Consider the following 26,569-nt stretch of genomic DNA (forward strand, 5'->3'; position numbering starts at 1 on the left):
AACCCATGGTCAGTGTCAGACATTTCACCCTCCACCCATGATCAGAGGAGTAAAATAAGGTCACTGATAAAAAACCATTTTATCTAATCAAACGTGGTCAAACCCTTTTTCCTCGCTCCAGCTAAATATCTGACACAGGCTTTCTCGGACACCCTGGCCGGGACCTCTTAGACACAGGCTCTTGTTCATGAACTCCCAGACAGAGGCTTAGAAAGGAGGTGGTCTCTGTCCAGTAAAGATGGGTAAGCGTGTGTGGATTCCCAGAGCTGTTGTCAGCTCTGCTATCCTTCAGAGGCAGAGGACTCTTTCACTGCTACCACTGCTTCGTGATTCTGTTGGAAAGCTCTTCCTGCACCGTGGGTAGAGGCACAGTGCAGGAGGTGGGACCACAGGGAAAAGGAATGATCATGGTACAGGTGGGGCCAAAGATACCCTTTGTGCCGGTCATGCCTAGAGCCCCACATTGTCTAAATCCAACTCTACTATCTCCACAATTTCTGCTTCTCATTCACATGTGGGGTGGGAACATGGTTGCATTGTTTTGTGCCTCTGGGAGAGAGGCACATCCCAAGTTGATTCCTGCTCCTTCAAAGTACCACAGTGTCACAGCACGGCCGAGATCATGCTGGGACACGTCCATCCCAATGTAATGGCTGCCACGACATGGTAGCATTTGGAAGAAAGCAGGACAGGTGAGTCTGCAGCTCAAGGGTGGGGAGGGACCAGTTCCTCACACCCAGAGAGGAATGGTGTTAAATACATCATGCGGTTTAATTTTGGCACTTGCTGATCTATTACTGAAGGATACATTGGAAAACATCCCTGCCAGGTCTGAACAAACATCAACAATTCTCCTTCAGAGCTGCAGTCTCAGTCAACCGGTTCTATTCTGAAGGGTCCTGGGGCATGCTGTTCTACTGCCAAACATGTGCCACTCTGTTTACATGCAGTGTTGTGCCAGCAACAGCCACCACATGACACCAGCTTCACCCAGTCTTGGCTTGGGTGACAGCTTCACAGTGTTTTGTGTGGCTTCATTTGTACCGGTTACCATAATGCACTGGGTTTGCAAACTAACGAGAGTTTAGCACCCCAGGGGTTACTGGGAGCTTGATGAATTAATGCACTGAGACTTGATACTGAATAAATTAACTCCCAGCTTTGCTGGGCACAATCCTACTGCCTGGGCATCTACCCAACACTGAATAAAACTCCCAGAGTCCTGGCCAGCATGAACTAGGGATGTTTTTTGGGTACTTAGGGGTGGCATTTCCTTTGATTGGAGATTGATCTCTCTCTTCTCTCCATGGTGCTGGGAAGTCACTAGCTCTAAAGGTCTCCCCGTCTTCCAAGTATTACCCCTGGGCCTTAAAACAACAGGGAAGAGTACAGTGTTTTTTAATTTGTGGTGGAACATTTGGATACAACAGATCCATACTATGTGTGCACGTGAGAGATACAGGAGGTGTGTGTTTGGGAGAAAGAAGAGACTCTGCTATGAGAATAAAAGTACATTAATACAATACAGTGAAAGCCAACCAAAACCAAAGTAGAATTCTTCATAACTAACTAATGTATACTATTGGGGTGGGGTGGATCCTAAGTAGGCATTAAAGTGAGCCATTGCTGTAGCTTCTGGGCAATAAGGGTAGCATATTACATGCTATGAAAGGCTGTCTTGTCTGTAGTACAGATTCACAAGCTGACAATCTTCATGGTTTTCTCAGTTCGTATTCTAACAAACCCATGCCACCTAGGAATTCGTGGTTGTGTGGCTGTGCTGCCCCCCTTACTATTCAGTGCTTTATGATAGCAGAGAGACTAGAACTGCGATCCTCCTGCTCCAGAAACACAGGCCAACATTTGAACTGAAGGAGACTCACCATTAGGTTAGCAGTTTGGTGCATATGACACACAGCTGAGCAGTAGGGAATAGAAGTTCATAGACATACCAGCCAGTTCATTACAGCACAACAAGTCATGAGGCAATATGGTGTCACCATAAGAGGTAACCCCTTGCCCTTCCATATGAGAATACTGTACATACTAAGAGGACACCATCTTTTATTACGAAGGCACTGGTCCAATATTGTCAGCTGCCAGGCTACTCTATCCTGGCTCCCACTGAGACCACCGTAAATGGCATCATGACATGTGGAGCTAGCTGCTATACTGGGTTAGGGCACACTGCCTTTACCCCTCTCAAGACCATATATTGCCTTAACAGAAAAGGCACGGAAAATGTGTTCAGTGGTTTCTTGTTCTACTTTCCATTCATGTATTTCTCCAGGGCACCACATAATTAGTGATTAACTTAGACTGTAAGCATTTTGCCTCTGTGTATTTCCAGAGCACCGGTGTGGTGAAAACAACACTGGATGGTGTATATTTATCCACAAGTGGCAGCCTCTGCTCAAGAGAGGGGTGGGACAGGAATAGCAAGGGAAGGGAGAGCAAATCAGGACAGAGAGGCATTGGCAGAACTGCACAAGAGACGCTCACACAATGCTCAAGACAATGCCAAGAGTCCCTCCCCTTCACAACCAATACATTAATTTCCAATGTTTTTCAGCCACTCCTCCCACTCCCCTCCCATCCCCCCACCTAGAGAAGACTGGAAATCTCTCCTTTTTCACATCTACCATTAACTCATCATTTTGTAAAAAGCTGCAAGTCTGGGAGGCGCAGTTACACCGTGAGACTCACGCCCTGGTGTGGTTTAAAAATAAGCTGGGTCACCCCCCGTGTCTCAAAGGCTTTTTATCAGTTTGCAAGGGAAAGGCAGGAAATGCTGCCGAGTTCCTTTCCTCGGAGCTGTGCTTTTGCAGAACTATGCGTACATTTACAGATGAAAAAAAAATCCAAAAACCATGGCAGGGTGCCAGAGGCCATGCTTCTGCCTTCAGATCCTGAGTAGGGGCTGGTCTACACTTAAGAGTTGTACCAGTGTAACTATGTGGGTTGGAAGAGGGATTTTGTTTTAAACTGATATTGCTATACCAGTACAAGCCTAGTATAGATTCAGTTCTACCAGCATGGGTAGAGTTCTACCCGTATAAAAGGTGCCTTGTACCAGAAATAGCTAGACCACTACAAAACAGCTTTATACCTTACACTGCATCCACACTAGGGGTGATTGTACTGCTTTACCTATACCAGCATAATTAAAAGAGGGCAATTTTCTACTGTAGCGAGGGCTTCGTCGGGTTTCAGTCACTTCAGACTGAGATGGGCAGGGGACCAGCTCTGATACCAGCTACTAGGAACATTCCATTCCCATATCTCATCCGATGCAGCTTCTATGAGATAGAGAGAGAGAGAGAGAGAAACAACACACATGAGGCTGGCCTTTTAAGTTTGCCCAGCCTGACTTCTCATTACAAGACCCTGTTTTCAGTGGCTTATCCCTTTGCCAAGTGTTAACTGTTTGGGCTGAAATTTCCCGTAATGAGTGTCTATCCCAGGCTGTTTTATTTTTTGAGAGTTTCAGCCAAAACAGTTCAGCCATTGCTGAGAATGAGAAATACGTTGGGGAAAAATACGTTGTTTTGTCCATGTTTAAAAAAAAAAAAAAATCTGGTTACACTTTTTATTTATTTATTTTAAAAACCAGCTCTAGTGCTCCCATGCTTTGTAGCAGGGACTTGACATTTAGCAGTGGGCAGCTTTGAGCCAGGGATGTGAAAATCTGCCCAAATTTGGTCAAGGTACAAGCCTTTGGGGGAAAAAAAAAAAATCTCCCCTGGGAGTTTGCAGAGTAGAGGCTTTTTAGAGCTTAACAGCTAAAATTTCCAAAGCTTTTGTCCTCACTGAGCATACTCAAGTCTCTTTCGGCTCCCAGTATGAGCTCTGCATGTGCCAGCCTCCCAGAGTGACTGAGCATGGTCCATCCCCTCACAATGCCTGCGTGTGCCCAGACTGGTCATACGCCATCTCTACAGAGCGACAGCACCCTCCAAACCAGGGCGACAGTGGGGAAAGCCAGACTTCCCCTGCAATGGCTTCCCCAGGCCAGGATGAAGCCAGGCAATAAAAGAGAGCAGGAGGAAACCTCTCTCCTGTGCGGTCAATGACATCCCCTCCCCCCTAAGCACCCAGGCAGTATGGGGGAAGCCATCAGATTTGAACACAGAGGGGAGAGGAGCTGGACTGGCGGCGGGGGAAGGACTAGTTTGGGATGGGAGGGAACTGGGACTAAAAACAAAAGGTGGAGGAGGGAGAAAGGAAAGACAGATCTGACAAGGAGCTAGAGTCTGAGCAGGATGGGCACTGGGTGGGCAAAAAGCCTGCAACAAGGAGGCCGGGTTGGAGGCAGGACTGGGACCCAATGGGGGTAAGAGATTGGACGAGGAGCCGCAAGGGATGAACTTGTGGGAGACTGGATGAGAAGCATGAGGAGTAGAGACTGGCATTGGGCAGGCAAGGAAAACGGGGCTGGGCAAGTGGCCAGGGAAGTGACGGGGCAAGCTGGAAGGGCCGAGCAGAAGAGGTCAAGTTTGGGGGTGGAAGAGGCAGAATGGACAACAGGAATCCTGCGTCTCCCTACTCCTCTACTCACTGCAGATATCTGTGAAGCCCACTGGCAAACTAGGGCCAGGTCCACACTACAGCGTTAAATCGATTTAAACAGCGTTAAATCAATTTAACGCTGTAACCGTCCACACTACAAGGCACTTAAAATCGATTTTAAGGGGTCTTAAAATAGATTTCTGTACTCCTGCTAAACGAAAGGAGTAACCCTAAAATCGATATTACTAAATCGATTTAGGGTTAGTGTGGACGGATATCGAAGTTATTGGTCCTATTCTTTTACTGAGCTACCCAGAGTGCACCGCTCCGGAAATCGATGGTACCCTGGGACCATGGACGCACACCACCGAAGTAATGTGCCCTAGTGTGGACGCGTAAAATCGATTTTATAAAACCTGTTTTATAAAATCGATTTTACTAATATCGATTTAAAGCTGTAGTGTGGACGTAGGCTCAGTGTCTCAACCCCCTCTAGTGCTGGTCCACAGAGCATGACAAGCTACTAGTGCAACAAAGGAGGCAGAGGTCTTACAGACAACAGCCTCCTTCATTGTGCAATCCCAGTTCATTCTCAATCCAGAGAACTGAACGAGACAGGGATCCTGTGGGGAAAAAAAATACAGCGGGACATCATCTAATAAAAGACTGTATCACAATGCATATGCACAAGGGGAATGGGAGGTGTCAAATGAAGATTATACAGACAACCTCAGCTCTGGTATTTCCTAACTTTTGAATGGTTGACTTTGCAACCTTAAGAATGTTCTTTTAATGTAGCTTTTTGTGGGTAATATTGGAATATTTAGTGCTTGCACAAAGGCAGCCAAGCATCATGCTGCTTCTTGTACAGTATTGGTCAGTATTCCCACCGTACTGCCTTCAGCTCCCACGGTGCTGCTTTGAGGGCTGCTGCATCTGTGGTAGTGGGTGAGCAAGATGGGCAGGGAACCTGGTCCCAGCAGTTGAGACCACCATCAGAGAGACCCATCTGCTTCCCTCATCCCAGGCCTTCAGCCTGGCCCAGTCAGGTCTGTACACACCTCTGATAACCTGGTCACATCCCACACTTTGAAAACCTCTGTTCTAAGAGATCTGCTCTAGCTCAAACAGAAATTAATTCATCGAAGTTCTGTGACCTGTGTTATCCAGGAGGTCAGACCAGGTGATCTCACCGATCCCGTGGCCTTAAAAATCTATGAATAAACCTAAGCATTAATGACACATTTAGAGGGCGGGGAAAGAGAGAACCTTTTGTCCATTGCCCTAGTGCGGTGATTCTCAAACTTTTGTACTGGTGACCCCTTTCACATAGCAAGCCTCTATGTGCAACCCCCTTTTTAAATTAAAAACACTTCTTTACATATTTATCACCATTATAAATGCTGGAGGAAAAGTAGGGTTTGGTGTGAAGGCTGACAGCTCGTGACCCCCTATGTAATAATCTAATAAACCCTGAGGGGTCCCAACCCCCAGTTTGAGAACCCCTGCCCTCGTGATTGAGCCCACCCAATCTAAGCTTTTATTTTAAAAAAGGAGAAGTTCTAGCTCTTATGCGTTTCAGAGAAAAATCTCTCTGTAGGTGATCTAAGTATTAACTACTTCAGTGCTGTCTTCCTGAGTCTACTATCATCTCCTTCCAGGGCCTCTGCTGCTGCTTATAGTTTGGTCAAACTGCAGCAGAACAAGGTTAACGAGGTTGACCAGTGCCACTGCTGCTATTCAGAACCCTGTGGGCAGCTGTGAATTATCAAGACTCTACTCAGTCTCATGCTGGTGCTGAGGCACACTTGGAAGCATGCACTGGAGCTAGTCATTGGAGAGGATGACCCCCAAACCTCCACAAAATGAGACTCTACCTCAATACCAGAGACCTCTTTGTCCCCCAACTGCCGTAGCAGTTCAGGAGGGGAGAGAAGAGACAGAGTTCTTTTTCCTTTCCAACAGCTAGCACTTCAAACTTAGACCCTTATTGGCTAGAGGCTGATACAGAAGATAAAGACCCCACTTACACAATACCCAGGGTCAGTACCCTGATAAACATGCCAGCATGTCCTCTTCCCAGCTACTGGTGGCAGGGTAGTTGGGACTTCTTCTGAGGGTCACCACTGGGCTTTCCTGTTGGAACCTCCCCTCTTTTGTCTGTACCTCTGAGCTGGTAGGTTTAAGTCCCCCACCTAGTAGATGCCCGGTAAATTCTTCCTAGCTCCAAGTATCATTATCAGACTGGAGTCAGCTTGCAGAACCAGGACCCAAGTTGGCGTCTCACAGAAGCTGCTGCACATCAAAAGCGGGGTGAGACACACCTCAAGCTTCATCAAAAGAGACTCTCCATTTCATGAGGCGGGGCAGTGCCATGGCAGGTCATGCTGGCGCAGTACTGAGCTCAGAGGGAGGGTGCGGCTGCTCTTTTGGCCTGGGAAGATTAGATGCAACCGCCAAAAGCCAAGTGCTGAAACAAACTGAGAACTCTAATACTTATAAATGCACTCCCAGCCTACCCATGCTTGTCAGCTGGCGAAGTGCGTCAGTTATAACGAAGCAGCAGCACCTGTGTAGTGCGTTCCGGTTTGCTTGAGGGTAGCTCCTAGCACAGACCCTGGGTGGGGGAAGGGGGGAATGTTTATCTAGTTTCTATCACTCAGGGCAATAAAACCTCCATCACTGATAGTTCTGCCAGTGCTGAAGTGAGAAGTGCCAGAATTGTACTGAGTAATGGAGATCTGGGAGGACTTCCCAGTCTGCTACCAGCTGGTACTTACACAGCAACATAGGCACTGCCATCCCGAATACCGCCAAAGCAGAGAATAAACAAGGTGGATCACCTGGGAAAGGGACTCTTGGTTAAACGGGTGATAGTCTGTGATGTTCTTGTGGCTCCTGGGAACCAATGAATTCTCCTGGGAAGCATGCTGTACACCAGTCCTGTCAGCTACTTGTGCTCGACAGAAGAGGGGATACTACAGCGAATGCGTTTGCTCCAGTTTGCTTTTGCTCACATTATGTTCATTTAGCACTGGAGAAAGTTGCCGGATTTCAGTTCCCAGCGCAATCCTCCCTATCCTTCTTTTTATCAACAGAACAAGTACATCACGGCTGGTGGCAGGGGAGGGAGTGGAAAGGATCCATCTCCATGGCCCACTCAGTCTTTGGCTTCTCTAACAAGGCTGCGCATGAAGAAGGACCAATTAGTGCCATCAGTCTGTGATGTGGACTTCTGTGCACTGGGAACTGGCCAGCTATCACCTGCCAGCTCTTTTCGCACAGATCACCGAAGAGTCACCACTGAGCTATACTGGGACCCAGAGAAAAGCTCTATATCCCACTACCAGTGCCAGGCAGAGACATCCAGTGCCCCTTGTATGGCTATACTTAAAACAAGATACTCTGGAAAGCCTCAAGTTAAGCCCTGCTGCATGGGACAACTTTCATGGTAGGTCAGTTTTAAGAGACCAGTCAACGGAGTCCATTTAACACAGAACCAATATTAAATTTCTATTACACCTACTAAAATTAACATCACTACAACCATCAGAACTTCCACCCTGCTTCACAATTATTAAAACTCATCCACTCTTTTCAGAATCCTTCACCCCCATTTCACAGCTGGGGAAGCAAATGACCAGAGAGATTAAGGGACTTGCCAGAGGGGACACAGCAGATCAGTAGCACCACCAGAAAGAGACACCCAACCCCCAAGAGTGCTTTTTATGTAGTCCCTTGCTCAGTGCCTCCTTCCATGATGCACTGCCTCATGAAACATGAAGCTGAAGGTTTACGCGTACCCTCAGATATTCACTTGTGCATCTCTGCTGCTCAGTAGCCAGCTACTGCCCTGGTTCAGTAGTTCTGATTTTTAACGTCTCAAAACCAAACTCACCACAATCAAGCAAGAAAAGAAACACTGGTAGCTGGATCACTGTAGGCTCAAGATTTTTTTTTTTTAAATTAAAGAGAAGATATTTTATAAAAGTCATCCCTGCCCTATCTATCCTGATCTTTGATCCTTATAAGGTCCCTGTTACTGTTGTATCTAAAGACTAAGAATAAATACACTGATTGCTTTACAGTACCCCTGAGAGTTATCCCCATTGCACAGATGGGGAATTGATGCACAGAGAGGTTAAATGACCTGTCCGAGGTCACACAGGAAGACTATGGCAGAGCAGGGAATTGAACCGGAGTCTCTTGAGTGCTAGACTAATGCCCTAATCCCTGGAGCATCTTTCTTGTCTCCAGGCCCACTCCTCTTACTCCAACACTCTAGTCCCCTCTCCAGCACAATATTTAAGGGGGAGAAAGGAGAGAAAAGACGACTCCTTCTCAACACCCCTCTCCCCCACATAGGAGGCCAGAACATTGCCTTGGAAACCCCACCTCCGATTAGATGCTCAGCCATGGGATAACTTTGTCTGCCAAGGATACTTGCCTGGTAACTATTGTTTTGTCATCTGATTGACAGCACTGTTGCCTTCAGGAGGTCCATGAACATCCTGTCTGGGGCAGACACTGAGTGCCAAAGGGGTCAGTCGCACAGCCAGAGTTGGGCATCCTGCCCAGCAGCCTCCTGCAGACAGTTCCGAAGTGATGTTTTTCTCCCCCAGTAGCACAATCAAATATTTTCATGGAAATGTTGATGTTCATCCTGGATGCAGGACAAGGCAGCCCCTCCTTCCCCTAAACAGACTGACTCAGACGCTAATCCGGCTCTGCTATTTGCTCTAATAGATCCCAGGCAGCTCCAGGAAGTCACTCTTTCAAAAGAGAACAGTCCCAGTATTTCATCTATAGATACATACATTTTAATAGCTTCCATTACAAGAATAAAACCCATAGAACAGACAGTTCATTTCTTCTGACTCAAGCAGAGAACACCCACTCACTCAGGAGCACGTGGCCAAACCCCAGAGAACCTATTAGATTTTCGATCTAACATACAATCTCACCATCATGTGCTCAATCTAGTGTGGTATTTCCAAGTCACTGCTCACCATGGCATCTAGGCACCATTTGCACCAGTGGAAATATTAATTATTTGTACTGAGGTAGCTCCCAGGAGCCCTAGTCAAGGACCAAGACCTTATTATGCTAGGCACTGTACAGACAGAAGGAAAAGACAACCCTTCCCCCAAAGAGTTTACAATCCAAGTATAAGACCAGAGACCATAGGTCAGGGGTGGGCAAACTACGGCCCACGAGCCGGGTCCGGCCCATCAGGGCTTTGGCTCCGGCCCGCGCCCCCTGTGGTCCCCGTGCTGCTCTCAGAAGCAGTCGGCACCACATCCCTGCGGCACAGGGGCAGGAGGGGGCAGAGGGCTCCGTGCCTTGCCCTTCTCTCCAGGCACTGCCCCCAGCAGCTCCCATTGGCCGGGAACGGGGAACCGCGGCCAATGGGAGCTTCGAGGGAGGTTCCTGGAGGCGTGGCAAGGGCAGCATGTGGAGCCCGGTGCCCCCCTCTCCCCCAGGGGCCATGCAGGGAACTGGTATGGCTGCTTCCCGGAGTGGTGCAACGTGGGGCCGGGGCCGGGCCGGCATGTAGGGAACCTGCCCTGGCCCCGATGCGAGCCGCTGCCACCCTAGAGCCCGAACCCCTCCTGCACCACACCCCTCAACTCCCTGCCCTGAGCGCCCTCCTGCAGTCTGCACCCCTCCTGTACCCCAACCCCCTGCCCTGAGCCCCATCACACCCTGCACCCCTCCTGTACCCCAACCCCCTGCCCTGAGCCCCATCACACCCTGCACCCCAACTCTGAGCTCCCTCCTACCATCCACACCCCTGCCCTGAGCCCCCTCCTGCACTCTGCACCCCAACACCCTTCCCTGATCCCCCCTCATACACCCCACACTCCTCCTCTGCCCCAATCCCTTGCCCTGAGCCCGTTCCTGCATACCACATCCCCTCCCACACCCCACACTCCCTCCCACACCCCAACCCCCTGCCCAGGCCCTGCCAATTTTCCACCCAGATGTGGCCCTTGGCCCAAAAAGTTTGCCCACCTCTGCCATAGGTGGATAAAGACAGATGGGAGAGTACAAGGACACAATATTAGTCAGTGTAATAGACAGCGGTCTTAGCACACCAGCTGTTTAACCACTGTTGAGTTGGTTTTTCAACTGTGGCCTGTTCACCAGAATGGAGGAGGCTAGCAGAGACATGTTGCAAGAAGCCTTAGCTCCCCAGAAAGCGCTCAGGATGATTTTTATAGCATTTCACTGTGCTGCCGATCTACAACCTCTACGCTACAAACACAGACGGTGGGGCAGGAAGTCATGTGCTGCTCCCACCCATCCCAACAACATATTCTGCTGTTGTAGAGTCACTGCCAGAGAACAGCTTGGCTTGGCTTTTTAAGTCACAAATTCGTGCTGTTGATCTAGAACAATTCAAACTTTTACAATTAGACCAAAAACTGTTGACCCACCGGCCTGGACAGCTCCCCCTTTAGTTCACTGAATTGGGCAGAAGTGATCACAAGAGCCAGTCAGTCATCCTCACCTCATGCAATCTTTCATCAACACAGATGGTAGCAAGTTACAGCAATCCCCTGCTGTTTTATTGGCTGGCCCCATAATAGTAGCTACATGGAAAGGGCAATGCCATTGCACACATGCTCCCCATCTCCAGCTTGATGTCCACATTGGGACCCATTAAGGAAATTTTCCCCCTGATCTCCCTCTTCTGCCCCACTCCACCCTGCAAGCAGCAACAGCTGATAACCGGCATGAAGAGTAGTCTCATGGCACGGAAAGGGAAGCACAGCCTGCATTAGGAATACACAGGAAGGGCCCAATTGCCCAAAACTTCTACATAGAATCTCTCCCTGCACCTGCAATTCTTAACAAGGAAAGAAGTCAAACCTGCCATAAAGTTAAACAAGAGTTAACTGTTACACCGGCTCCCCAGCATCCAGAACTTTCCCACCCATGCCTATGGGTACTGGCAATATGGTAGATTTAGCGCTCTTATTTCTTCCATCCCTGTTATCACCTCCTATTTTCATACTAGCTAGAAGTAGGACGATCTTGGATTGGCTATGGATTTTTAACGTGGTTGTGTGAATCTCTGCATTACGGGCCTGGTCCAAAGCCTAGTGAAGCCATTGGAAAGATGCCCATTGTCATCACTGCTGTTTGGATCACAGCCCAGAGGCAGGGACTGAGAATTACACTGGCCCAAGACCTTCTGCATCATACTGAGTCCTGAAACAGGACAAGATAGCACACTTAGATCAGGGGCCTGCAATAATTTTAAAGGTCCAATACCTTGCTAATAAACAGTGCTCAAAATGAAGGCTGGCATGGGTGCTTTGCAAGATATGGAACTTTTTAAAGGTTGCATTATCTCAATAACCATTTGCAGTTGTTTCTCCTCAGTCATTTGAATTCCAACTTACATTGACCATTGTAGCAAGAATCATTACAACAAGAAACCAATGCTCTATATTGAAAGGAGAACTGGAATCCCAGTTTACAAAATGGTACACCTCTACCCCGATATAACACAAATTTAGATATAACGCAGTAAAGCAGTGCTCCAGGCGGCGGGGCTGCGCACTCCGGCGGATCAAAGCAAGTTCGATATAGGTGAAACCACGTTATAACATGGTAAGATTTTTTGGCTCCCAAGGACAGTGTTATATCGAGGTAGAGGTGTATAAAAAAATCCCAACACTGAGCATTATACACCTGCTAAAATAACTAATCAGAATTTGATCATTAGAGTCCTGCCGCAGCTGACATGAAGGGGAAAGCAAGCTAGTAAATAGGAGAGATGAGATTTTAAGATCTGATGGGCTAATTTCCTCTCTCACTGATTATACAGCAGTGTAACTCCATTGATTTCAGTGGAGTTGTTTCCCAGTAGAAGTGTATGTGTAGAATCAGGCCCTGATATCGTATTGCCTAGCACCCTGCTAACCTATTGGAGGAACAGTGCCAATGCTTTCAGGAGCAGTAATATTTTCCAAATACTCTTCCTGGATCAGTGATCATAAACCCAGAAAACAGACAAATATGTTAGCTAAAGAATAGTTTAATCAGTAAGAGCGAGAAGACAAAATAAGCAAGCTTGCAAGTAAATAGGATAACCCTTCCCCTCACACAATTTCATTCAGCTTCTTGCTTCTGCACCCTGAGCCATATCAACTCCTAGTCAATCTCACATGGTGGAGTGGCACAGGGGCACACCTATTGCAAAAGGTGCCAGGAGTTATTTGGACAACTTGGACAGTTTCCTCCTTTGCATTCCCACCACCACCAATCCTTTCACTTCCCCCTTCCCCGAGTGTTTCAAAAAAAACATTGGGAAAGGAAGCTCTGCAAGGAATCGTTTGCAGAAGAGATGTGACATGAATTGCCACGGTGAAAGCACTGAATACAAGGGTGTGCTAGCATTTGGGTTATTAGGCCACGTGTTTCTTGTTAGGGACATGTCTGTGGTGAATATGAACACTCACTTCCTTTATAAATAGGAATGCATGAAAGGGGGGCTTTGTTCAGAAACCCAAGGACACACCCCCACTGTAGTTTAAAGGCTAATTTACAGCACCATGGGAACGATGCGTCATTACTTCAGGGTCCTCACTAGTGGGCCCAAAATCCACATTGCCAGGGCGGCCTCTGAGCTCGGTTTAATGGAGTTTTAATGGAGTAAAAGCTACCATTCCAGGTGGGAGACACGAATCCAACAGTTTCCAGGACTAGGAGTACATGCAGGACAGAGCCAGAAATCCACATTCCAAAAGGTCTGTATGATTCCAATCAAGTCTCTGGTATTTTACATTTTCTCCAGTAGCTGCTTCTGAGTTAGATGCCACAACCACCAACTTCTGAGTATCTGAAGCAGCAGCTTATCAGTAAGAAAGGAGGGGGAGGGATAGCTCAGCGGTTTGGCCTGCTAAACCCAGGGTTGTAAGATCATTCCACGAGGGGGCCATTTAGGGAACTGGGGTAAATATCTGTCTGGGGATTGGCCCTGCTTTGAGCAGGGGGTTGGACTAGAGGACCTCCTGAGGTCCCTTCCAACCCTAATAATCTATGATTAAGAAGCTAAATGCAGCTCAGCCAACCTCAGAAAGGAATGTTTTTAGAGAACTCCTTTAACTCCAACATCAAACAAAAGCCTGGCTTTAGTATTTTACCATCAGGCCTCTCAGGTTAAAATCCTGGTAAAACCTTCTGACCTCACTTTAGTACCAGGCAGGTTTATTATGCAAGGGTCTTTTACAGAAGGCCCTAAAAGAGAGAGGGACAAATTTTCAGCTGATGTTTATACACAGATCGTTGCTTTCTTACACCAGCTGATTGATCCCATGTGCCCTAGATATATAGAGCTCACAGCTATTCATGCAAGGACTGAGGTCAAATTCTTCCCTTCCCACCATAGTCCGTAACTCCAGAAGTGGTTGCATTTCAGTGATGCTTTGTGTTAGATGGATAAAATTTCAAAATGGCCAAAGTCTACTTTTGAAAATTTTTTACTCTTAATGTGTATGTATGTATACACACATCCCTCCACAGAAAAAGCTATATTAAAAACATTAAGTTGCACAAGTTAGCACTCAAGGCAGGCAATAATGCCAATTTAAGATCACCCAAGTACCCTTAATTCTGTCCCTCAGGTCTATAAACCACATTTTTTACATGACCACTGTTTCTCAAGAGAGAATATCATCCAATTTTGTCTACATTCCAACATATTCACACAGCATCTATGTTCTATTTCCTTCTCATAATGGACCATAATTTACTCTTTACAATGATAACTTCTTTACTCTCTATGGGCCAGTCTGTGAAACCTCATTCCCCACTGCTAAGCAGTCACCCACCTAAGCCGTGGTCCTGATGAATTCAGTGGGACTACACAAGTGAGTTAAGTGCTCAGTGGGAGTCAGGGTTGGTCTGGCCCTATGTAGGGTGAAAATATCAGGACACATGGGGGGGGGGGGAAGGAGGTGTCCGCTCGCGGAGCAAAAATAAAAACATAAAAGGCAAAATATTGGGACAAACTCCATCCCGACCAAAAATCGGTCGGGACGCAGGACAAACACCTAAATATCGGGACGGTCCTGATTTTATCGGGATGTCTGGTCCACCCTAGGCCCTATGGGATTTAATTTTCATTGTTTTGTCTGAAGCAATGTATCAGATATTTTATAGACTAGAAGCACCACCATTCCTTAGTGCAATTCAGGGCAGGAGGTAGTTAACTACAGAGCTTGCTTACCTGAAAATGTAGGGCTCGACCACTCCCTGTTTCTGCTTGGGTGAAGGAACCCTGACCCTATTCTTACAGGCTCAGGAAGGCTACACTTCCATTTGCCTTTGCAGCGTGATCATCACAACCACATGGGCTAGAAAGTGCATTTTAAAAAGAGCTAAAATTCTGCAGAAACAGGTGTCTTTGGCTCTTGTTCTCCCTAAGGCAAGCGTTCCACTCACAAAAGGGGAGTGGATTTTTAACAAGCTGTCCATGTGGCAATACGGTGCATAAAATGTTCTCTCACTGCATATATTGAAAGAGCATCTTTGCCCCAGGTAAAAATCTCATTGATATGACTAATGTGCTGGCTCAACCAGAAAAGTGACCTCCAAAAAGGGGTAATAATGAAAAATGGGAGAGCCCATTTATGTGCAGGAAGTGGCTACAGGCAAGAAGGCAAAAATGCTCTAATTTTCAGGGCTTTGAACTTGGCAGACGGGAAGAGTGCGCCCAGGAATGCTTTTGGAAAACTGCTTTGCTGGCATTAGAACAGCCGTTCCAACCAAAGATCGGGAGGGGGGACCCCCTCTCACAAGACTGGATCCAAAAAACGACATGAGACAACATGGTATCAGCAGCCAGCCAAGAGTAATTCCAGACTGAGTGCCAAACATTAACCTCCCCTTTTCTGCACACACAAGCCAAGACTGTTTCCAAATCAAGGTCCTATATAAAATCATCTTGTTATTGCTTTTCCAGGTGGGCTCTGCTGATTCAGTTCATCTCCTAGTGCTATTAGCATACAACCCAAGCGTCCAGATTTCCATTTAAAAATAACAAAACATCATTACCAAAAAAGCAACTCATAATGTTTTCCTTCAGCATTGCTCATTAGTATTTTAAAGGAGATTTACTTACTGTCCAATGTGACAGCTCCAAAGTGAAAGCCCTTCTAGCAGCTCCCTGTGGAAGCAGCGTTTTTTATTTCCAGATCCCTTCTGGAAACGAGGACTTTGCCTGAAACACGTACCAGCTAAAGATCTCACAGTGTTTACATACATTCACTAAACTTCATATTATTACCTCTATGCTGTAGAGGAGACATTTCCCCCTCCTCCCCCCAACCTCGCTGCCCCCAGAAATGCAGCTAGCTATGGCATGGAATTCTGCAGAATATAAAGAGAACCAAAGAAGAATCGCAAGTTAAGAGGGGGAAGTTAGTTAGGCACAATGCAGTTACCATAGCTGGAAATTAGTCAGGGCACAGATTGTTACAAAGAGTCGTGCAGCATACGATCCACAGGTCCAGAGCCACAGAGGTATTCAGTGGAAGTTAGGAAATACCGTTGTGGCGCTGGACCTATAGTGACCAGTTATAATCAGCTTTGAAGGGAAGTCCACAGCAGTGGGAAAATCCCAGCTCCTTTGACGGGCCACCCAACTCCGATCACAGGTTTGTTGCAGTCACAAATGCACATGCAGGTGAGGGAAATCCCTCGGCAGACTCCTCTCTCACTGATCATCCCCCACTTTTAAAGCTTATGAATAGGGCCAAATTAGCACCCAGAGAGACAGAGGGCTAAGAGGGGTGGATGATTTTATGTCATTGCCAGTGCATGTTAGTTGTTTCACCAAAGGCACCTACCTGCCCTAAAGAGCTTACACGAGCTAGAAAAGCTTAGTAGGGGGGATTGGTTGATTTCAGCAAGTAGCAGGAGAAGGTAGAGAACAGAGGTAAAGGGAGCAGAAAGCATGAATGGATATTGAGCAACAATGCAGGAAAGGATCCACCATGATCTTTTACAGGGAGGCAGAGAGTGATGCTCTGGCTGGACTTTTTTGACATCAGAGACTTAGGAAGTTACACTTCAGAGAAATTATGTAGACAGGTGATTGGCCATGTCCATTAGTTAAATATGGGTCATTCAAACAGTGCTCAGCAGTTCCATTCTGTGCCGGGCACTGGGGGAGGGGAAGGCAGTGGCATAGCTATTTCTCAAACCAGATAATAAGCACTGTGCTCAGGCTAGGAAGTCTTGAGATCCAAAGCTTAAGTACATCAACGGGAGTCCTCCTATGGGCCTTGGATCAGGCCCCTCACCGTGTCCCCTTCTTTTCCATAGTTAAAGGGTCACCCTCACTTTAATCTGGCAGCAACTGCAGGGGGAGATAGTAAGGAGGAGAGATATGAATTTAGAAGAGCCTTCCAGGCACCAGATCCCAATGAGAAAGCACAGGAGTGCGAGAGCGAAGAGCCTCTCTTTCCCATTCAATAATGATCGCTAGAGATGAGGGCCATGCAGGGAGTAGATGGGGCAGTGCTGAGCATCATGGTGTCAACTTTTAGGTATCAAGGGGGGGGGCAGGAAGCACAGGAACAACACAGTGATCCACAAAGCCTAAGCTGGGCGCCTCGGCTCCCTATGCAGTGAATGGGGAGACAGAGTGGCACCTTCGACCGAGATCCACAAAAGCCAGCATGCTAAGCAGGGAGCTGCCTGTACTAGCCACTGGGAGATACAGAGAAGGGGGTGTGTCCTAAGCTCAGACCCTCTCTTCAGACAGGAGCCCTAACTCCCAGCTTCAGGGAGGTGCCTCTCTCTGCTTGTGGATCGGTGCACAGGAACCAGCTGCCTGGAGTTCCATGGCTTAGATGCCTCAGGTGTTTCTTGCAGGGACGAGTTAGTGGACTGCCTCACCCCATACAAAATAGTCAGCGGGGTGGGGAGGGCTGGCTTATAACTCCTATCCCAGTAGTTGGAGCACTTAGCTGGGAGGTAGGAGACCCAGGTTCAACTCCCCCTGTCTACCAGATTTAAACAGAGATTCTTCTACACCTCTCAGGAGAGTGCTCCCATGAGTGGGCTATTCTGATGTGGGGCTCCCTTACCCTCTGCTGTGGAAGCTGTTCCAGTGTGGATAAATAATGAAAGGGGACTGGACTGAGGGTCTCCCAACTCCCAGTGGATGTCCAGAACACTGGTCTATAGCATCTCTCTGTAGCTCAATGACTAGTTGAGTACTTATCCATATTGGGCCAGAGAGAGAGAGAATGATTTTGCATTAAATAGGGCTTACTCCCCCCTGAGCACACCTACTTGGTGTGGCTCAGCACAATTTAGGCAGCCAAACACCATCTTTGGTTCGTTAACCGCTATGGAGCCTGGGTGGGAGACAAGTGTCTGGGCACCTAGAGGAAAGCAGCAATGTACACACCCAGAAGCAGAACCACAGGCATATAGGGAACTTGACAATCTAGGTGCGGAGTGAATTTAGGCACCTACCAGGTTTGGTAGGAGTCCCGTGGATTGCAGCAGAGCCAAAACTTAGACATAAAGGCCTCACTATCTTTGCGGATCAGAGCCAAAGCTCCCCTACTTCTTTGGCCCCCAATGGCCATTGGCAGGCCATGTGCTAAGTCAGCAGTTTTGAAAGCGGGGCACTTCCTCATTACCTGAAAAGAGGCCTCCTTAGGGCTGATTCTTCACACCTGTGCAGAAGCTGCAACCGGCTGCCAGATCAGCATTTCTGGCCTGTAGGCATTTTATACCCAATTTGCACAGATGTAAACGACAACTGAAGGTGCCCAGCATGTGAGAATCAGGCCCCACATCTGTAAGGGCTGAACTGTCACAGCAATGAGCCCGTAGACCCTTGGCAACAGTCAGAGGCTACCCGCCGTATCGGCGGGTTAAAATCGATTGCTCGGGGATCGATATATTGCGTCTCATCTAGACACGATATATCGATCCCCGAGCGTGCTTATATCGATTCCGGAACTCCATCAACCCCAACGGAGTTCCGGAATCGACAGGGAGAGCCGCGGACATCGGCCCCACGCGGTGCGGACGTGTGAGTAATCCGATCTTAGATATTCGACTTCAGCTACGTTATTCACATAGCTGAAGTTGTGTATTTAAGATCGATTTTCCCCCCCTGTAGTGTGGACCAGCCCAGAGGCTCGTAAAATCGACCCTTTGAAGCCTGAAGGTCTATTTAGGTACAGCAAGCTGCTCCAAAGACAATGTCCCCTCTGCAAGGCGCTGGAGAGGCACTGCGCTGACTAGTGGAGAGGGCTAGAGAGTCAGTGGTGCAGTGGGCGACTGTGCCAGTACCTGGCCTCTTAAAAACAATTTGGGGCAAGCTGCAGGTGCACAAATCCCCCCCCCACACACCCAACGGTTTATTTGCAGCCTCTGCTCTCTATGTGTCCCTTTGAAGAGTACAGCCAGGAAACGCTTGCCAAGCAGTCATGCTTTCCAGTTTAGCTTTTAATTGCTGGGTGGTGCAGAAAGGTGAGGATTCCAGTTTTAGGGAGCTGTAGGTAGGGAGTGAGAGCGCCCTGGGTGTGGTGTGAGTGGGGATACTGCTGCGCCCAGTGCCGGAGGTACCAGCTCAGCTGTGTAAGCAAATCTTTCTGCCCACTCATTCCTCCAGTGGAGGAAACAGGATGGGAGGCAGGTAGCCAAGAATAGGGCAACATGCAGAGAGAGAGAGAGCGAGCGCACAGAGGTACAGCTGGGAGAACAATTTATTTTTGAAGCAGACATTTTAGAGTTCCGGGCACAACACGAAATTAGCTAAACCACTGCCAGATGAGCTAGAACAGACCCTTAGCTACGAACACAAACCTGCCCTGAAATCACCCTCTCGAGGCAAAGGATTCAGCAAAGCAAATGGCTTTTATGCAGCCTCCTGAAGGCCAATGGATACACAGGCTCTGTTGGACCAATAGGGAAGGAAGTGCCAGGGCGAGGGCTCTCTCCTGAGAGCACCCAGCCTACATTCAAGTCTAGGGACTGTAAGAGCACATCTGCTGAGCTCTAGTAGGGTGACCAGATGTCCCGATTTTATAGGGACAGTCCCAATTTTTGGGTCTTTTTCTTATATAGGCTCCTATTACCCCCCACCTCCGTCCTGATTTTTCACATTTGCTGTCTGGTCACCCTAATCTCTAGTGCTAGGCTGGTGCCTATGGAGAGTTGTGACCCAAAGCAGGGAAAGCTGTATGATTTAAAGGGACACATGGAGAGCAGAATGCTGGAATAATAAAGGCAAGAGGCTGCCTGCCCCAAATAAGCCATTTTAAGGGGTGTGTTTTTGTGAATGAGCCACTTGCCCCAAAATATTCCTCCTTATGTGTTATTCGGGTTCAAATCCTGCGGTGCTTACTCAGCTGAACCAGTCGTGAGCAGTAGGGACTGCAGGACGGGAAGCTATATTACTGGAAGTATTAGTACTGATGGTGCGGAGGTCACCTACCCGTTGAACCAGCACCTCTTCCCCATGGACATTCCTCTCATGGGCAATGTCCTTTTGGGATGGGATACAGGGGCACTGGTTTCACAGCAGCTTAGCATACTGGTCCTGCTTTATGGCAGCTGCTGTCTTGTGCTGCAGAATGTAAGCTTTCCTTTAAAGCCCAAATTAGGGTCCTGATTGTCAGAGCTGCTGAGCATCCACCCCTGCTGTTGACTTCATTTGGAACTGAAAATTCTCAGCAGCTTTGAAAGCCAGGTCTTAAGGCTCAGATCCTCTAGAGCAGTGGTTCTCAAACTAGGGCCGCCGCTTGTTCAGGGAAAGCCCCTGGCAGGCTGGGCCGGTTTGTTTACCTGCCGTGTCTGCAGGTTCGGCCAATCGCAGCTCCCACTGGCCACGATTCACCGCTCCAGGCCAATGGGGGCTGCAGGCAGGGCAGCCAGCGCGTCCCTCGGCCCACGCTGCTTCCTGCAGCCCTCATTGGCCTGGAGCAGCAAGCCATGGCCAGTGGGAGCTGCGATCGGCCGAACTTGTAGACGCGGCAGGTAAACAAACCGGCCTGGCATGCCAGGGGCTTTCCCTGAACAAGCGGCAGCCCTAGTTTGAGAACCACTGCTTTAAGGTATTTAGGTACTTTAATCAGTAGGACTTAGGTGCTTAAGGGCTCATCTTTACATACAGCACTATAACGGTGCAGCGACACTAGTGCAGTTGTGCTGCTGTAGTGCTTAAGTGAAGTCACTCCTATGCCAACAGGACAGCTTCTCCCATCGGTATAGTTAATCCACCTCCCCGAGAGGTGGTAGCTATGTCGATGGGAGAAGCTCTCTCATCCACACAGTGCTGTCTACACAGGGGGTTAGGTCTGTATAACTACATCGCTTATGAGTGTGGATTTTTCACACTCCTGAGTGACACAGTTATACTGATATAGGTTTGTAGTGTAGACCTGGCCTCAGTATCTTGGAGGATCTGGGCCTAAATCTCGTGTTTAGTTTTTCCTCTGTTGCAATTTAACTATCATTACAAGAGGCAGCATGCCCCAGACACTACAGCTGTGAAAAGAGCCTTCAAAATATGAATAAAAAATGTACAACACAGTGATGTCTGCCTGAGTGTGCAGACAGCCTGAAACAACAGCTCAAGAATGTGCGAACTGCCCTTGTTCGAGGTCTCTTCCAACCCTAATATTCTATGATAAGGGATTGCTAACTCTGATTTCTAGTGACGACAGATTAAAATGTCATATTGTTAACTACTTAATTGCCACTCAAAGGATGAAAGAAAGTCCAGAGACAGTTATATGAAGAAGCTCTACCTACAGGAATATTGCTAAAGGGATATAGCTGGTTTTGTAAACACATCTTGGAATAATACCACTGATTTCTTCCTTCTCCCACCTTACCTCACAATTACATCCCTGTTTACAAGTATTACTAAAGCACTTAGGTGTGATCTGGTGGCACGAGCACAAGATGAGGAGCCAGGAATCCCCAGTCACTGATCCCGATGCTCACACTGACTCACTCTCTGACCTTTGACAAATCATTCACCTCTGTCTGCGGTGCTCAGAGTTATTGAGGTTTATCTCCCACCTGGGCATATTGTGAGGGTTAGTTAAATGCTTTGAAGATGAAACACACTAAGTCCCGTGTGTTAAAGAAGGTTGAGTATTTGTTTTCATGACCTGTTTTCACTCAAGGATTGGAAAAGCTGCTCTCAAACATGTCAAGGAGCTAAAGGAAAATCTGGACCAGTTATTTTAAAATCAAACAGTCCATTCCAGTGGACAGTGTTTCTATAGTAACAGCAGCAATAATGCAGTGATGCACTGGCATCTGACATAAAAACAGTCCCAAGATCATTCAAAACAAGCTGTGGTGGCTGGGCTGCACATACAAAGTGCTGCTATTTCTGATACATCAATGGTCCTGTGTTTAGCTTCATGCTCTCAAGAAGTCAGTGCAAACAGCTGTCATGACAGAGTGGTTGAAGACAACACTCCAGACAGTTTCTGTCTGCACTACTTTTATTGCACTAGTGTAGAAATAGCACGAGCATTTTTACCACAGGCTAACACATCTCAGAGTTAATGCAGATGGCCTAGTGCTAAGAATGCCAGTAAATAAGAGTCCTGTTTACACTAGAACTTCCATAATTACTATCACCAGGGAAGTAACACCCAGTGGAAGCTTCCAGCCCCAATTCTAGTGTAGGAAAGTCCACTGGAGTCCTGACTCTCCTTTGTCACTGGTTTTACCACTAGTGATTTCCAGCACAGCTGTTCCCGATTTGCCTCTCATACCAGTGCAAATCAGGGCCAGGCTATTTTAGGGAGAGATAAAACACACATACAAGAGAAATAGTAACATTTTTATAAAAATGCAGCCCTCACTTGTCAACGTGAGACTCAGCTTGGCTGTGTTAGCATTAAAACCCAAGGCAGCCATGTGTCATTTTAAGCCAGAGATGAAGGTTGTGTAACATGCATTCCACATTGGTTATTCACTAACAACATCTGTAAGCTAAGTATCCCTCCTTGTATGTTTGGTGCAGAAGAAGAAGGGCAGATGATTAGGTTTTCCACCCTGGGGCCTTGATCATGCAAAGACTTACACAAGTGCTTCACTTTATGCACTGTGAGTCTGTCTGGGTGATATCAGTGGGTGGAAGTACTCTCTACACACTGTGTTTGCAGAATTGGGCCCTGTGGCTCAAAGGAGAAAGGACCCCCAGGCCAGTGTTCACTGGAAACTTTTGTTAGGATTGTTAATTTTTTTTAAAGAGAAGTTTCAGCAGTTGCAAAAGCCCTAGTGCGAACAAGTCATATTGGCATGAAAGTGCTTTGGCTGGTATAGATTATTTTGCTCAGGGAACTAGTAAAAACTGTATCTGCGTAGGGAGTTTGCCATTATTGCTTTATCAGTTGAGCTACACCGGTAAACCATTTCCAGTGCGTAGGCCATCCATGGAGTAGCTGAGGATTAAGAAATGTTGTCCAGAAACTGGTGGGTTTTTTTTAAAAGAAGAAGAAAGTCCCAACTAAGCTAGGGTTTCTCCCCCATCTTATTCTTATTCTCCGTCCCCACCTCCGACGTAATTCACTCCTTGCTTTAAAAGAGAATGACACAAGGCAGGCATGTCAACACATGCGGAAGAAAAATCTATGCAAACACAGGCTGGTGTTGAAAACTTCGGTTACAATGTATACTGATGTGCCAGTGATTAGTCGGAATGTAAGTGATCATTTGATAAACTGGTTATCCCAGGTGAAAGAACAGCTCGAGACCGCGCTAGGAATAGAACAACATTGATTTTGACGACAGGGATTGTGCAGTACCTAATCGGCCTTTTCAGTGGCTCTTTTTGACACAGACCTTAAAACTGTGGTACTTCTGCTCTCGCAAGGGGCACAAACAGTTTCAAGCAAGCCAGCTCAGCCAACTTCCTCACTCTGTCCACAGCACATGCTCCAAAACCCCCTACTCTGCAGGGACCACACACACACCTGCCGGGGGAGGGGAGGGGGGGGGGAGGGGAGCACTTTGCCCCAGGCCCCGCAGGGGCCCCCACAAGAATATAGTATTCTCTAGTATTGCAACTATTTTTTTATGGAAGGGGCCCCCAAAATTGCTTTGCTCCAGGCCCCCTGAATCCTCTGGGTGGCCCTGCCACCAGAGCCTGACTGCACCCCTGAAGCTCGGATGCTGGGAAGGGGGGGTGTTTGCTGGCCCGTACCAGGCGAGCTCGAGGGCGGAATAAACATTAAAAGGAAATAAACTCACTTCACATCCCCAAAGATGGAGGCTCAGAGGGTCCCCTCCTCCCCCGCAGCTTGCATCCACTGTGAAGCAGAAAGGCAGCCCAGCGGCCGCGGCAGCAGCAAGCGACCCCCCTTCGGGGAGCTGCAGCCCCCGGCCAGCCAGGAGAGCAGGTTTCTGGGCCCGTCGCCCCCACTGAGGTTAGCGAAGCGGAGAGACGGGGGCAGACTCTTGACTTACTGCGCCTTGTCGCCAGCCACTTCTTTGCTGTTGCAGGCGGCGGCCCCCTTTGTAAACGTTCACACACTGGCTCACGGAGCCACCGGCCGATGCGATGGGCAAGGGCTTCCCGGGATTTCTTCCTTCCTTCTTAGCCCCATGCTCGCCTTTTTCACCGCTAGCAGCGCCCGGTTCGGTCTCTTTCTGGTTTACTCATTTCCTGGATGTCAGCGTTACTCCGCGAAACTTTCCTCCCTATAAGAGCAAAACTCTGGGCTCCACTTTCTGCCTCCTGGGACCTTCTTAAGGAGGACGGTCAGAAAAAGGGGGGTAGGGAAGAAGCCTCATAAGGCAGCTCTAGGTGTCCTGCACAGCAAGACCCTTCCAGGCGGGTCCATGCTTTTGCGGGCCGTGTAAACCCGAGCCGCTTTGCTGAAACAGCGTCAATCCGGAGTTTCCCGGGAGGAGGGATTAGGCAAGTCCACCTTAAACCCTGCCTGTTGCGCAGTGCATGATTACAAGGGTCGGCAGCAACTTTCCCGGGTTTGTTGCTTGCACCTGGTTGTAATGAGATGAGATTTCCATGCAAGGGGCTTCCCAATTCTAGCCCCTTCAGGCATCCAGGAGTGGCCCGCCGCAACCCCTGGCCCTTCTCTGGACACGCGGGGAACGTGCGCTGTTATAGGTAACCTTTCCCCATGCTTCCCCCAATTGGGTCCCGCACATGGCTTTGCAACGAGGGGCTTTTGCTACCACAAAGGCAAGGAGGCGCATTCGTTTTACTTTTCACATGTGTACTGTTGTAGCTGGGGGCAGTGGGCCACCTACTGCAGCTTGAACAGCTGAGAACTAAAAAGAAAGTTCAAACCTGAAGATAAAACAATCTAATTAACGCTTAACTTTTTTTTTCCCCACAGGGAAAGGCTGCACAACATCCGCTCATTAATTCTCCACAAGCTCCTATCAGGGAGAGAACTAGTATAATCCTCACTGTACAGGACTTTAAGCGAACTTGTTCACAGTTAACATAGAGGAAATCAATGGCAGAGCCAGGATTAGAATCAAAATATTGTTGGCTCCCAACCCTGTGCTCCTTCTACAATTAAAATGCCTGCTTCCCTATTAAAGATCTAATTGACAATTAACAATTACAAGCTAAAACAGCTATCACCTCCCATATGAAACACAAGAAAAAATGTAATTTTCTGGAGCTGCATAACATCTGAACTCAGTGGCCAAGCAGGGTTCCCTGTTTCTGATTCTGATGGGCCAGCGGGACATTTAAAGCAGGGCTGAAATCCCTTTGGGGTCAGTGCAGTGTCATCTTGTCACAACATGGTGCTAATTGCCTTGTAATATGGTAACCCACTGGCAAAGCATCCTGTTACTCTTCGGAGGTGGGAGGAAGCTTGTCTAACACACAAATGCCTACTACTGCTCCTAGAATTGCCTTTTCAGCTCATGTGGTCACGGTCTATTCAGTAGGGTGGATGGCCTCAGGTTTGAAACTTGTTTGTCACCCACTTGTGGTATTGCACCAGAGACCAGACCTATGCAATGTCCAAAAAAGACACAATACAAATGTGATAGTACACCTTGTCTTGAAAAGAGTTGACTTGGGATGATGTCGTCAATCTGTTACTTAAATTGTCTGACTTTTCTTAGATTAGGTAACCACATTTAACCTTATTGACCAAGCTTTGTGTATGTGGGCGTCTGACCTCTGCTGGGGCTTACTGGCAACTTGTGAGTGTTCCTACATTCCTTTCTATTATATGGTAATCTGCAGGGCTGGCCCGGACCCCCAGCACGCCAGGCGCATGCTTGGGGCAGCGTGACGCGGGGGGCGCTCTTTCAGAGCAAGACCAACATTTACCTCTTTCAGAGCAAGAGGAGCAGTGCAGTAGATTATCACTTGGATGCACCTTTCATCCCATTCATGATCCTCCATCTCTGCCAACTGTGGTAGAAGAGGTTTTCTAGGGAAAGTCATATTAGGAAAGTATTTAATTTATTTGGATCTGTCTTTTTATGCAATTTAGCATACTTTAATTTCACAAAGGACCAATTCCACCACCCCTTCCTCCCGAGGATGGTACCCTGCTCTGTGAACAGCCTGCTGAAGTCAGTAGGACTGCAGCACCCTAGCACAGTGGAATCCTAGTCCTGATGGGGGGTGCCTAGATGCTACCACAATACGAGCAGTAATAACTGAAGTAAGGGTAGCAGAATCTGCCCCAGGCTTGAATGTTGGATCGGTTTTCCATTTGCTTTCAAGCACCTTAGAAGCGGAGGGATTCCTTTTTATTATGCCCTCCAGTGCTTCTAATCCTTTGTAAAATTAACATTGCACTATGTTTCTGTAAGCAATTCAGAACAAAACAAACAACAACAAAAGCACATATAATAATTACACAGGGTTTGAAACAGAAATTAGGGACACAATAGGGAAGTCAAATGCCAGGCCATGTGTCAGTGGAATAGATCCTGTGGTAGCCCCCTAGCTATCTGACTCACAAAGAGAATGAAACATATGGCTGCCTTTCTGGTGCACAAACCGGGATTCAGATTAACAAAAAAGAAAAGCAGGAGCGACATAATC

At 47.8% G+C, this 26,569-nt stretch overlaps 1 protein-coding gene across 5 annotated transcripts in view; it reads right to left on the minus strand.

Annotated features, from left to right (window-relative positions):
- The window catches only part of ITPRIP (inositol 1,4,5-trisphosphate receptor interacting protein), a 61,404-nt gene extending 37,004 nt beyond the window's left edge, over nt 1-24,400 (minus strand). Inside the window, exons 1-2 of one of the 5 annotated variants that reach the window (XM_030569927.1) lie at nt 23,773-23,982; nt 15,647-15,745 (exon numbers count right to left, since the gene is read on the minus strand). Coding sequence is in view for 1 of the 5 variants with exons in the window: in XM_030569924.1 (XP_030425784.1) it covers nt 6,540-6,571 (32 nt within the window). In the remaining 4 variants the exon portion in view is untranslated. The other 4 variants (XR_004001312.1, XM_030569926.1, XM_030569924.1 and 1 more) reach the window with 4 other exon arrangements.
- Between the last annotated feature and the right edge of the window lie 2,169 nt (nt 24,401-26,569).

The sequence above is a fragment of the Gopherus evgoodei genome, chromosome 7 (assembly GCF_007399415.2).
Source record: "Gopherus evgoodei ecotype Sinaloan lineage chromosome 7, rGopEvg1_v1.p, whole genome shotgun sequence".
In the NCBI taxonomy this organism is placed as follows: domain Eukaryota; kingdom Metazoa; phylum Chordata; order Testudines; family Testudinidae; genus Gopherus; species Gopherus evgoodei.